The sequence below is a fragment of the Pundamilia nyererei genome, unplaced genomic scaffold (assembly GCF_000239375.1).
Source record: "Pundamilia nyererei isolate P.nyererei 1_Seehausen unplaced genomic scaffold, PunNye1.0 scaffold00099, whole genome shotgun sequence".
NCBI classification, from domain to species: domain Eukaryota; kingdom Metazoa; phylum Chordata; class Actinopteri; order Cichliformes; family Cichlidae; genus Pundamilia; species Pundamilia nyererei.
In genome coordinates, this window is record NW_005187500.1 from 257,007 (window position 1) to 270,034 (window position 13,028).

Here is a 13,028-nt window from a genome sequence, read left to right on the forward strand (position 1 = left end):
ATGGTATATTTCCCAGTGTTGTGTCATGTTTACTTGTGTTTAGGGTTTTGGCACAATGAGCAAAGTTTTGCAAAATGTGTTCAGGCAACGGGCAAAAACTGTAATAACAACAATAACTGTACTCTGATCTGGTCTCACTCATATCACATCACTCTATTCAAGTATTTGGGATGTGCTAAGTGAATACTTTTGGCATATAGTGTATTTATCATTGGGAGAGTCTAACAACAGCTAAAAACTATTATTCTTCAGTTATGGACAGAAATCATTCAAAGAAAGGTTGTATAACAATGAAAGAAAACAAATAGTAAAAACTTGGAAACGAACGTCTTACAAATTAGACTCACTGTGATGTTATGTGCTTTTTGTGATATGTAAAAACAGAAAACCTAATATTGAAATAATATTTGTATCTGTCAGTCATGATCTTGATGTAAAAGCTCACTGCCTGAATCTGCCCAAAGCAGGCCCTGCTAGCTGAGTCTTGACTGGAGTGTCTGTATTTGTTTTGCACAATCTGACACTGGAAGGATTCCCACCAGTGAAACTGTCACTTTGGTGTCCTACAAAACCTCTAAGTGAACTCTGTGGTCTGTGTAGATCATCACTCTGTGCAGTCGGTAAACAGAGGGAACAGCAGCCTTCTCCTGTGGCCTAACATAGTGCTGTTGTGTAAGGTTTTAAAGAGAGAGCCTTCCTGCATGGATCCCTCAGCACTGGAGGATTCCTGTTGAATTACCTTTTGGTGGCAGGTCTGAGATGTTGATTCCTTCATCATCTTCTTCAAATGTGAAAGATTCAGATTTGCTAGGACTTCGAGCTGGTAACATGTTGACTGTACAGCTGCAGGACTGCAGGAGCTCCTCAGCTGTCATCTGTCTAGACTCTGACTGAGAAACCGTGTCTGTCACCACCGTGGTTTTGTATCAAGATGTTACCGTCTCTCCATTTGATTTTTCTCTGTGATCAAATGATTGATGATATCAAGTGAGACTGAAAGGAAACTTCTTCATTACTGAGGCTTCCTTCACTCCAGCTGCCCTCCTACAGATATGTTTATACTGTCTGATCTGTGGGTCTGTCCTTAATTGGAAGAGGAATTTGTACATCCCGTTCTTGCTTTTGGGATTTTAAAGGGTCAAAAGATATGATGTTTTCCTGTGGACCAGAACTCTGTACCCCTGCTGAAGAGTCATCCGTCTCCTCATAGATGAGGACTGGAGTAGCTCTGTATAAATCAGCAAAGATGCTGCGTTCAGTCTTTTGTAACGAGTATTTTCCTGGGACCCATCAGCAGCATCCTGCTCTGACATTTCTATTGCAAGCACAGGATTGTTCTTTATGTTGTTTACATCACAGCTGCACTGAGATCCATGTTGCATTTCTAATTCTCTCTTGGTTCCTGCACACCTATCAGCCATGTTTGGTTATAGCGCTCACATGTAATTCTGCCCCGTTTAGTACATCTGGCCCCAGATGACCTATTGTGCCGTGTCTTAACTGTCATTGTTATCTTTGGTTGATTCTTTCTGTGAAAGTTTTCCAGACCCAAAGTCATGCAGTACAGATTAGAGCTCTGGAATGCACCTCTCTGTAATTCCCTAGCTACTCTGGCAGCCTCTGGTATTTGGATTTCCTTTCCTTCTAACAACCCCTGAGAAAATCTCTGCTCCCAGCTCACTGCTCATTTTACAGCAAGTGATTCAGAGAATTCAAGAGCCCAGCTCAACGTTGTTTCCACAAGTAAAAGTTCCAAAAGTAAAAACTAAGAAAGAATTTGTTACACAATAAGGTAAAGTTGTAAGAAATAAGCAGCCAGTGTGAGCATTAACCTGCCATCCAGCCGCTGCTCGTGTCAGACATGCTGTTTATGGCAGACGGGCTTGTTCATAGAATAATCCACTTCAAGTCACAATATATATTCTAATAACCAAAATATAATGTTTCCATAATAACTCACATTCCTTTGTTTGGCTTTGATTCACTGCTTCATCTGATGCCTGACTCTCCTTTTCAGGCTCGCTGTTGAACGGGTTTCTTATCTGCTACAAGAAAAAGATTACAACACAACACATGCAGCCACTGTAACATGAAACTGCAGTCATTTCTTTCAATTACAGGGCAGAAACAAACCTTCATGCGAGGCTGTGAATTTGATTTCCGAGTTTCTTGTTGGGTTTCATCGAGGTTCTGATGTTGATAACTGTAAACAAAGAACACGCGCTGTGGTGACAAAGAAAAGTCGAGATAAACAGATTCACACTTTTTAACTTTTGTTTGGAAAGTGCCAGTGTAACCTCACTGCTGTCCTTATAACACACGTGCACTGGAAAACAGTAAGTAAACTGATCTAAATTAGCTAAACAACGCACGTTCTCTGACTCATAGAAACGGCTGTGAATCCTCTGATAGGATGGAACAAACAGAAACTCAGTTACATACAGTGAACTCAGATTCAAAATGTAACTGAAAGAAACTCCGTCCCGGGTCCGTGGATCGGGTTTCCCCGAGGCGTGGGCGTCTATAAGCAGAGTTTTGTCTTTACCCTATAAGATTCAAAATTATTCTTAAGTAACACTCAGCAATATATTCTCAAGTAGCACTCAGATATGCCGTCAGCGGGTTAGTTACGACGTCGGGAGCAGTTAGGAGAACAAAGTGATACAGAGACTGTTCAGGTTGCTTTCCCAAAATCAACTCAAAGTTTTATTCTTTTGTGCAGCGGTATTTATAGGCAGAAAGTTCGTGTGTCAACAAGTTTCAAGTTAAAACCATATAAGCAAGGTCCCCCAGCTCTGAAAGAGGCCTTCTACAATCGTATCTCAACATACCTTTGACAGGTCCGTTAAACACTAGACAGTTGGAATCCTTTGTTCTACAATTGCAGTAAGATGCACTCTCAAGGCCTTTAAATCTTATACAGAGGTCTCCTACATCCGTGAGTTCTGACACAACCCAGATGGCCTTCACATAAACATCTTCTGCAAGGGAGTGATAAGTAAAAGAGTGATTTGTTGGTGTTTTCCCTCCAACCTTAGTATCTACTTTCACACCATAAAATCTTCAGTTGACAAAGCAAAAGAAAATGAGGTTAACATAAAGAGCCTTGTTGAGTCACAGAATCTTCTGTCTAATACCATCAAAAAAAGTACCCAGTAAATGCTCCCATAATACTAAAATATCTAACAGTAACTTTTTACAAATATTTCTTTAATATTCATACAAAACTTTACACTGAACAAACAAACCTGGGCTTTGAAGTGTTTTCTAAAAACAGCAGCTGTTTGTGAATTTACTGGCAGAAGAAATGTGAATGTTGATGTTTTCAGTTCTGTGAAGGACTCGTTTGACAGGTCGGCCTTGATCTTAATCAAACACAAACCATCATTTTACACACCAGTAGATTTAGCCGGGCACACGTGGACTCCATCAAACTGCAAAAGCAGTCTCATGGACCAAGAAGCACCACCAGAGCTTAACTGTACCTGTCATAACTAATACGTTCAAATACATTTATTAAACACACCAAAACCTTATTTGCTTTTCAGCAGCCAGTGACTCTCACAGACCTGACGCAGAACATTTGAGTCTGAAATCTTATCTCACTGATGGCAGCAAAGAATTTGTGGGACTTGTCCCCAGAATAGTGGAAAACGTGAACATATAAGACCTCGTAAGGAGATTAGTGAGCGGTACAGAGCGAGTTACTAAGTATCACTTAGTCCACAAGTCCCCTAACGAGCAGTTAAGAGCAAATAATCCTGGAGTGGAGCATGTGATGGAGCTCAAAGAACCTGGATTATGGGAGGAAACCTTGAAATACCCAGGCGACCACAGCCCTGGCGCCATGGTGGAGATGGCAACCGTGCGAACCACCGCGCAGATTTAAAATCCCTTTAAATGATTATTTAAATTAAGTAGATCAGCCAGAGATATTATGCTTACTGCCACACTGCCATGTTTTCATGTAAGGAAATGTGTATTAATTGTAAGAGAGAAGCGTGCAGTTCAAACTGTGTATGAAAACTTCAGGCGTCAAAATATTGATAAAGAACAGATTTGTGTGAAATCACGGCTGCTTGGCTGGTTTATCTTTCTTATACTCACTGATTATTGCTGAGCTCCATGTGAGGCTCCTGAAGGACACCACAGCAAACAGCTGGTAAGGACACGTCTTTGCTTTCAGTGCTGACAAAGCTGCACCTCTCAGCCGACGTCTGGGAGAGCTCCACTGCAGCACATCACACACAACTGCTGTTAAGAAGCTATTTTAATTAGAGGAAAAGGTTATCCAACTGTAAACAACCATATTTTGTTAATGCCGAGTTTAACTGCACTAGCCACACCCAGGTCGATTACTGTCTATGTGTTAAATCAATAAATCTCTTAAACAGAAACTTTCTGACAAAGTAAACTAAGCTAAAAGATCCTTAACAAAGTATGTCATGATCTAAAGAAACTTAAGAATGATTAAGAAAATAGATGAATGACATCTATCAGTCTGGAAATGGTTGCAAAGGTATTTGGAGTCCAGGGAACCCACAGAGATCATCCACAGCTGTGAAAACGTGAAACAGTGAACCGTCCCAGAATTGGCCAACCTACCAAATTTACTCCAAGAGCCATTAGTGTGTCAGCGACAATATCACAAACAAACGCAAAACAACAGCAAAAGGCCTCACTTGCCTTATTAATGTTGGTGTATGTGATTCAAAAATATGAAAGACACAATGGTCGGTTTGGGTTTCATGAGTTCTAAGACAAAAACACCACTAATAAATACGTCTGGGTGGATCTGTAGATGCAGCCTGACTCTGTGTGGAACGGTCGGAAAATAAAACTACTCATTGTTACAAATATTTTGAATCTTTGATTTCAGGCTTTGCTTGGAGAGATCTTGCATTTTAATGTATCACACATCTTCTGGAAGGATGCAGCAGACTTACGTATAGTCTTCAGTTTAAGTGTGCGCCTCATGGAGGCCCTGATGATGTCAGAGCCATGGATGCGATCCTGATGGCGAAGCTGCTTCGTCTCATAGAACCATTCTCCAGTCAAGTATCTCAGCTGGCTTTTGTTCATCACGGACTTCTGCAGGTTTCTGAGTGAAACCACATCAGTGGAAATTATAACAGTTAATAAACTTACCCTTTACTACATTTATAGTACAGGAGACACACACATACATATATGTGTGTGTGTGTGTGTGTGTGTGTGTGTGTGTGTGTGTGTGTGTGTGTGTGTGTATATACACATATGTGATAATAAGAGATTGAAGGAGTTTCATTTTTATCTGCACCTCAAATTGTCCAATTAAATGTTTTCATAATCTATATCTTTATGTTTCCTGTGACTGAACAATAGAACGACTGACTCACTGGACACGTTGGTCCTCAAGCTTCTTTAGCTCAGCATCTCTTTTCAGCACAGTCAGGATGGTTTCCTGTTCCTCTTTGGTCAAGAAACTCAGGTCAATCATGGTGACAGTCGCCCCTTGTGTGATGCTTTGAGGTTGTGTTTAGTCATGTAGCTCTCCTTGAAGCTCACAGATGCTTTTATTGATCCTTGAAGTCAAACCAAGTGGCAACAACAGCTGTGTTTGATCCATGTTGTAGAACAGCTAAATACTAAGACAGAAATTCAGACGTTACTTTTTTCATCTGGACACATTTTTCTTTAGCTGGGTTCGTTTCTGAATCTGAAAGAATCAAACGAGGGAGGGGAAATTCTTTCACCTGATTCAGAAAAGCCTGCTTCTCTATTAGCATTCAAAAGTAGTAAGCAGTAGAGCGACAGAGAGATCGGTCCAGCAGCTTCAGCAGCTTTGGTGTTAGCTTTACTTAAGCTTCACATAAAAAGCAGACGGCCTATAATATTATGCACATATGCACCATTTCAACAGTTTTTATATGAGCAGAAAGTTTAAAATCTAACTTTGTTACATAGAAAAGGAGCTTTAATGCTCTTTTACTATGGTTTCATACATAATTCCACGTTCACACACTACGGGAGTCACAACATCAGTCTTAACTTTTGACTGGACATACAATGGATGCATTAAAATGATATCTCAACCATTTAGAGTTAAAGTTTCTGCTATTTCCTGAGTATGAAGTTAGGAAGAAATCAACTCACCTCTTGCTGTAGAGCCCTGAGTGAAAGCTAAGCTACAAGCCCTGGGCTGATGTAGAAAGGTGGAGCTTCAGAGGACAGCTGAAGGAGGCGGCAGACAGATGATGGAGGTTCTGTCTGCACCACGTTTTACTCTGCAGAATATCACTTTTAGTCTCAGGAAGACCGTCTCACTGAGAAACAACCTTGCATCAACATGTAGCGTGTAGAGTTTGTTACTGTCACACTTACAGCACAACTTCACCTCAAACAAACTGAGACTTTAATCAGTCAATAAATAAACCTCTGAGTTCAGAGGGGCGATTTGTTCTCTTGATACTGAAGTCACCACAACAACCTCAAAAGCGTGACCATTTTATTGTGTCACAGAGGACAGCAGGTGGACCTACGTGCAGATTCAAACCTGGAAAACAGCGACAAGGATTCTCAAGCTTTATTGATAAACAATGACTAGTGTGGTATCTGAGATACGATGGGACTGTGGACAGAGCGAGAGAGCGGTTAGGAAAAGAGCAGAGAACTGAACACTGAATTCAGTGATACTGGATGGGTTTGCGTCTTACTTGGCAGGTGGAGTGATCTTCTTATGGCCTCTGACAGTGGACTCATCTCTGTGCTTGTCCTGCTAGACCTCAGTGCAGCGTTCGATACTGTCGACCATAATATCCTATTAGAGCGATTAGAACATGCTGTAGGTATTACAGGTACTGCACTGCAGTGGTTTGTATCATATCTATCTAATAGACTCCAGTTTGTGCATGTAAATGGAGAGTCCTCTTCACACACTGAGGTTAATTATGGAGTTCCACAGGGTTCAGTGCTAGGACCAATTCTGTTTACATTATACATGCTTCCCTTAGGCAGCATCATTAGAAGACATAGCATACATTTACACTGCTATGCAGATGACACCCAGCTCTATCTGTCCATGAAGCCAGATAACACACACCAATGAGTTAAACTGCAGGAATGTCTTAAAGACATAAAGACCTGGATGGCCGCTAACTTTCTGCTTCTTAATTCAGATCAAACTGAGGTTATTGTACTCGGCCCTGAAAAGCTTAGAAATATGGTATCTAAGCAGATTCTTACTCTGGGTGGCATTACCTTGGCCTCCAGTAACACTGTGAGGAACCTTGGAGTCATGTTTGACCAGGACATGTCCTTCAATGCACATATTAAACAAATATGTAAGACTGTGTTCTTCCATTTGTGCAACATCTCTAAAATTAGAAATATCCTGTCTCAGAGTGACGCTGAAAAACTAGTTCATGCATTTATTACTTCCAGGCTGGACGACTGTAATTCATTATTATCAGGAAGTCCAAAAAACTCACTGAAAAGTCTTCAGCTAATCCAAAATGCTGCAGCAAGAGTCCTGACAGGGACTAGAAAGAGAGCAGATTTCTCCTGTTTTGGCTTCCTGTTAAATCCAGAATTCAAAATCCTGCTCCTCACATACAAGGTCTTAAATAATCAGGCCCCATCTTATCTTAATGACCTTGTAGTACCATATCACCCTATTAGAGCACTTCGCTCTCGCTCTGCAGGCCTACTTGTTGTTCCTAGAGTATTTAAAAGTAGAATGGGAGGCAGAGCCTTCAGTTTTCAGGCCCCTCTTCTGTGGAACCAGCTTCCAGTTTGGATTCAGGAGACAGACACTATCTCTACTTTCAAGATTAGGCTTCAAACTTTCCTTTTTGCTAAAGCATATAGTTAGGGCTGGACCAGGTGACCCTGAATCCTCCCTTAGTTATGCTGCAATAGACATAGGCTGCCGGAGATTCCCATGATGCATTGAGTTTGTTGTGATTTGGCGCTATATAAATAAAATTGAATTGAATTGAATTGAATTGGAGTGTGTGAGGCTCGGTGGGGAGAGGGAGTGGCTGGGTGGGTGTCCTGGAAGGTGGGTGTGTGGAGAGAGTCTGACCTGTTTTATCTGATCTACAGGAGCCGTAGGCAGGAGGGCAGGCAGGGGGGGAGGAATGAATCTGGGAACAGAGCGAAGACTAATGGCAACCAGCGTCCAGAGAATGTGAGCTGGAGGCGAGTGATGGTCCAGAGAGGTGATAGAGGCACAACACAGAGACCATAAACATGAAGCAAGAGTGGCCTGTGACTAACGTGAGCTCAGCTGATGAACTGGTGGAGAAGAGATGTTGACGCTGGGCTTAAATACTGCCTTACTGATTGTCTTGGATCCACCAGGTGAGATGAGCAGATGGACTGATAAGGGCTCTGCCCAGAGGTGGAGGAGCAGGGAAAACGTGGAAAAACACAGGACGCTCGCCTGGACTGGGTGGAACGTGGGGTGTATGCACGTGGATGAGGTAAGCTTCAGCTTGACAGCAGACGGACCGATGATGGTTTCAACTTCGTATGGTCTAATGTAGCGTGGATTCTGAATCCAGACATGACAGCAGCGGTGGAGGTGATGCTGGACCGAAGCAACGGCAAACTCCGGCACATCCACAGGAAACAGCGGAGGTTGGTAACCTACAGACACTTTGAAAGGGGAAAGACCGGCTGCAGATGAGGTGAGTGAATTCTGCGCATACTCAACCCATGGAGGGCATGTTGACCAGGGTGGCGGATTATGTTTGGCGATGCAGCGGAGAGTGGACTCTAGCTCCTGGTTGAGACTCTCCATCAGGCTGTTGGATTGAGGGTAGTAGCCTAAACTAGACTGGCCTTGGCCCTGAATGCTGAACAGAAAGCCATTCAGACTTGTGAGGTAAGCTGGGACCTCTGTCTGACACGATTTCTGCCAGGATGTGTGAAGCCTGAAGACATGGTCTACCAGGAGTTTTGCATTTCGGATGCTGTAGGGAGTTTATACAGTGCAATGAAGTGGGCGGACTTGGAGAACCTGCCAATGATAGACAGGATAACAGACTTGCCAGAGCAAACAGACAGACCGGTGACAAAGTCTACGGCCATATGCAACCATGGCCTGGAGCAGACCTGAAGGTCATTGAGTTCTATTCTTTCTCCGTGCACAGGTGGTACATGGTGGTACCATGGTGACATACTCCCGGAGATCCTTCTCAAGGGTTTCTGTGATGGCTGCGCTTACAGCCACACAGTGGTAATACCACCATGTTAGTGTAGAGGCTTATAAGTAACATTGCATTCACATGTCTTTTAGAGTTTCGTTTAGAGTTAATTCACGTATCCACATAACGCTGCATTCTAAAATAAGTGCGCACATTTTAGTTTACACTGTTATGTATGATGAATTTTTTTGTTTTCTGAGTTACCGTAGTTACAGCTGTTCCAGTCCCTTGATTAAGGAGCCAAGAGGTGGAAAAGGGGCGGAGCAAGCTTTAATGGAAGACTGCAAATTGGTTCATGCCATAACTCGGGACCATGGGGGGGGGATTGGAGTTCATTATGTTTGGTTTAGTTAGGTTTTGTGTGTTTTACCCCTTTTCCTGTTTTTGTGGGCTGATCAGCCACTATTTAAGTTTCCCCTTTGTCTCATTAAGTTGGGTCAGTTTGTTTGAGTTATCAGTAGTGTTGTCAACTTTGAGTAGAGTTTTGTTATTTTGACCTCTTTTATGGGCCCAAGATTTGGATTCTTTTTGCACGAGATAACCAATTATGTTTTTGGGTTAAATAAAAAACCTTTTTTTTTGGACTTTAACCTGTGCCTAAGTTTCCTTCACTGCTCGGTCCATCACAGTTTCCCACCAGAAATGCCAGTTAAGGAAATGGTCCTACCTCCCAGGGTGACAGGTGAACCTTGCAGCACCTCCATTTTCACCTCTATGCCCAACCAAACCCCACATCAGCCAAGCCTGCTACCAGCATCATTCTCACCTCCACGCATGCCATCACACATCCAACCCCTCAGAAGGGATTTATTGTTTATTGTATTGTTATCATGAACCCAAATGCAGTGCAACCTCTCTGAACTGAGAAGGCAGACAGCTCGTCCCCTGTCTGCCTCTCTGTGGTGCTGTGAAGCAACAAATCTCTTATTGCAGGTGTACATACTTCTCATTTCATCACCACGAACTCTTTCTGCATCTTTTGGCCAAATACCTTCTTTCATAGCTTCACTCAGATGGAGTCATGTGTGGCGGCAACCAGGTGAGGAGTACAAAGATGAGTGTGTCTTGCCAACAGTCAAACATGGTTTGGGGGTGTATGAGTGCTGCCGGGGAGCCACAGTTCATTGATGGAAGCATGAATACCAACATGTGCTGTGACATACTGAAGCATCATATGATCTGGATGAGCATTTAAACAGCAGTGTCAGTTTTGGCCGGCGGTCATAGGTTCTGTCCAATAATATGACGCGAGACTGGAGTAAAAGACATCCATGGATTGGCACTTTATTAAAGAAGGAGCATGATAACAGCAAAACACTAACCACAACTAAACAAAATGGCTTCCTTTTATACTCTACCTTTTCCAGGTGAGCATCCGGAATAGCCCAAGTATGGGGGTTAACTAATCAAAATGAACACATAACCCTCCACACAAACAAACATACAATAACATTAAAGCACATCACAAACATATACATATTTCCAACACATACTATAAACAAACCAATAACATAAGCTTCACCCATTTCTATCTAAATTAAAACCCTCTTTATCCATACTCCCTAACCTGGCACACTGGTCTGCCCCAAGAGCTCTTAAACAGGTGATTGAGCTGCTTTCACTCTTTTGCTCCACATCCTGCAAGAAGCAACTAGGACAGGTGAGTACCTTTACAAGTTCTCATTTCGCATATGTTTAGGTTATTGATAAATGATTAACTGCAAGCAGCTCTAACTTTGGCTCTTCTCCGACACAGGTAGGATGGCCAGTCCCACTGTCTCTTTTCTGTTACAAGCTGTCAATTTAATCGTATGTCACATAACCTAATAAAAGACTCCATAAGAACTAGTGTGTTTTCTTTATTACCCCATTTTAAATTCCCAATCCAACAATTTATTATTAACAATACCAACCAGGTAATGGAACCCCTGGTCTCCATTACAAGCAGTAACACTTTTCATTACAGCAGATTTCTTTTGGAAAGTCAGCAACTAAGTTTAAGGGCTTAATTCCTCCATTGTTACTGTTTTCAGTACCAGGTGCCAAAACAGAACAGAGCAGCTAAACTGTGCCACAGAAGTCGATTATCTCGTTAACACTATTACATAATCACTTCTAAGCCTTCAGCACTGGAGACTATACTATAATAATAATAATAATAATAACATCCATCCATCCATTCGCTTCCGCTTATCCTTTTCAGGGTCGCGGGGGGCGCTGGAGCCTATCCCAGCTGTCATAGGGCGAAAGGCGGGGTACACCCTGGACAGGTCGCCAGTCTGTCGCAGGGCTAACACACAGAGACAGACAACCATTCACACTCACATTCACTCGCACATTCACACCTAGTGACAATTTGGATTAATCAATTAACCTATCCCCACAAGCTGCATGTCTTTGGACGGTGGGAGGAAGCCGGAGTACCCGGAGAGAACCCACGCAAACACGGGGAGAACATGCAAACTCCACACAGAAAGACCCCGGCCTGATGGTGGAATTGAACTCAGGACCTTCTTGCTGTGCGGCAACAGTGCTAACCACCGTGCCACCGTGCTGCCTCAATATATATAATATATAATATAATAATAATAACAATACTATTGATATTCATTTAGAGTCTCTGACTGATCCTTCATTTGATCCTTGATCTGCTAACTTCAATAATCACATCACTGTGCTTGTCGTGCGAGACCGCAGTGCAACATTTCATACTGCTGACAACAATATTTATTTATATAATATTTATATTATAATATGATTATGCGGTAGGAATTAAATGTGTTGCACTGCAGTGGTTTGAGTCAGATCTAATAGACTCTTCTTCACACAAAAGGTTAATTATGGAGTTCCACAGGGTTCCATACAAGGACCAATTCTGTTTACATTATATATATTTATATAAGGTAGTATCATTTGAAAAAATAGCACACATTTTTGTTGCTAAGCAGATGATGCTATACAGCTCTCAATGAAGCCAGATGACACACATAAAGACGGACCATATCGCTCCCATATTGGCTTCTCTTCATTGGTTCCTTGTTAATTCCAGCATCAAATTTAAAATTCCTCCCACTATACACAAGGTACTAACAGGTGAATAATCAGGTCCCATCTTATCTTAAAGACCTCATATGAACCCAATACAAGACTTTGATCTTAGACTGCTGGTTTACTAGTAACTTCTAAGATATTTTAAAGTAGAATGGGAGGCAGAGCCTTCAGTTTTCAGGCCATCTTCTAGGGCAGTGGTTCCCAAACTTTTTTTGCTGGGCCCCCTTTGTTTTACAAGAAAAATAGGTAGTAATAAAATAAACTACTAACTCTTTTACGCTACGTCCGCACCTACACGGGTGTTTTTGAACACGCAGCTGTTTCGTCCACGTAAACGGTGTTTCGAATCACCGAAAACTGAGATTTTTTAAAACTCTTTTTTTGCGTTTACGTGTGGACGAGGAATACAGAGTTGGTCACGCAGCGTCAAAGGTATGCGCCTTTATTCGCGTCACGCTGTGGCCACGTTATTGTTTACATGAGATGAATTGCAGAAAGACAGAGACAAAATACTGTTAATCTGACTGTCTGCAGGTTTTACACGCAGTTACTGTCCCTCTGTTTACAAAGGCAGAGGCGTCACAGTGGGATTATTTTACTGTAGTTGTTTTTTCCTGTGTAATAATGTTCAACATTGCATCAATACATTTTTCAAAAAACACCTCTCTGTGCAAAATGGGTTTAAACACATAAACAACTGTTGGATGCTGTTTGTCTGTGATTTAGACAGGGGGAACAAACTGTGGCAGGATCAGCCTGATGTTATTTGTATCCCGCTGTAACTTT

General features: G+C 42.1%; 1 protein-coding gene across 2 annotated transcripts in view; it reads right to left on the reverse strand.

The window, feature by feature from the left end:
• Window positions 1-6,180, reverse strand: part of sytl2a (synaptotagmin-like 2a) — a 22,478-nt gene extending 16,298 nt beyond the window's left edge. The window contains exons 1-6 of one of the 2 annotated variants that reach the window (XM_005740304.1): window positions 6,136-6,180; window positions 5,379-5,627; window positions 4,947-5,101; window positions 4,108-4,231; window positions 2,134-2,203; window positions 1,961-2,042 (exon numbers count right to left, since the gene is read on the reverse strand). In XM_005740304.1, the coding sequence (XP_005740361.1) occupies window positions 1,961-2,042; window positions 2,134-2,203; window positions 4,108-4,231; window positions 4,947-5,101; window positions 5,379-5,479 (532 nt within the window). In that variant the 5' untranslated portion in view covers window positions 5,480-5,627; window positions 6,136-6,180. Of the gene's footprint in view, window positions 1-1,960; window positions 2,046-2,133; window positions 2,204-4,107; window positions 4,232-4,946; window positions 5,102-5,378; window positions 5,628-6,135 lie in introns of both variants that reach the window. The other variant, XM_005740303.1, reaches the window with a different exon arrangement.
• Window positions 6,181-13,028: the final 6,848 nt, after the last annotated feature.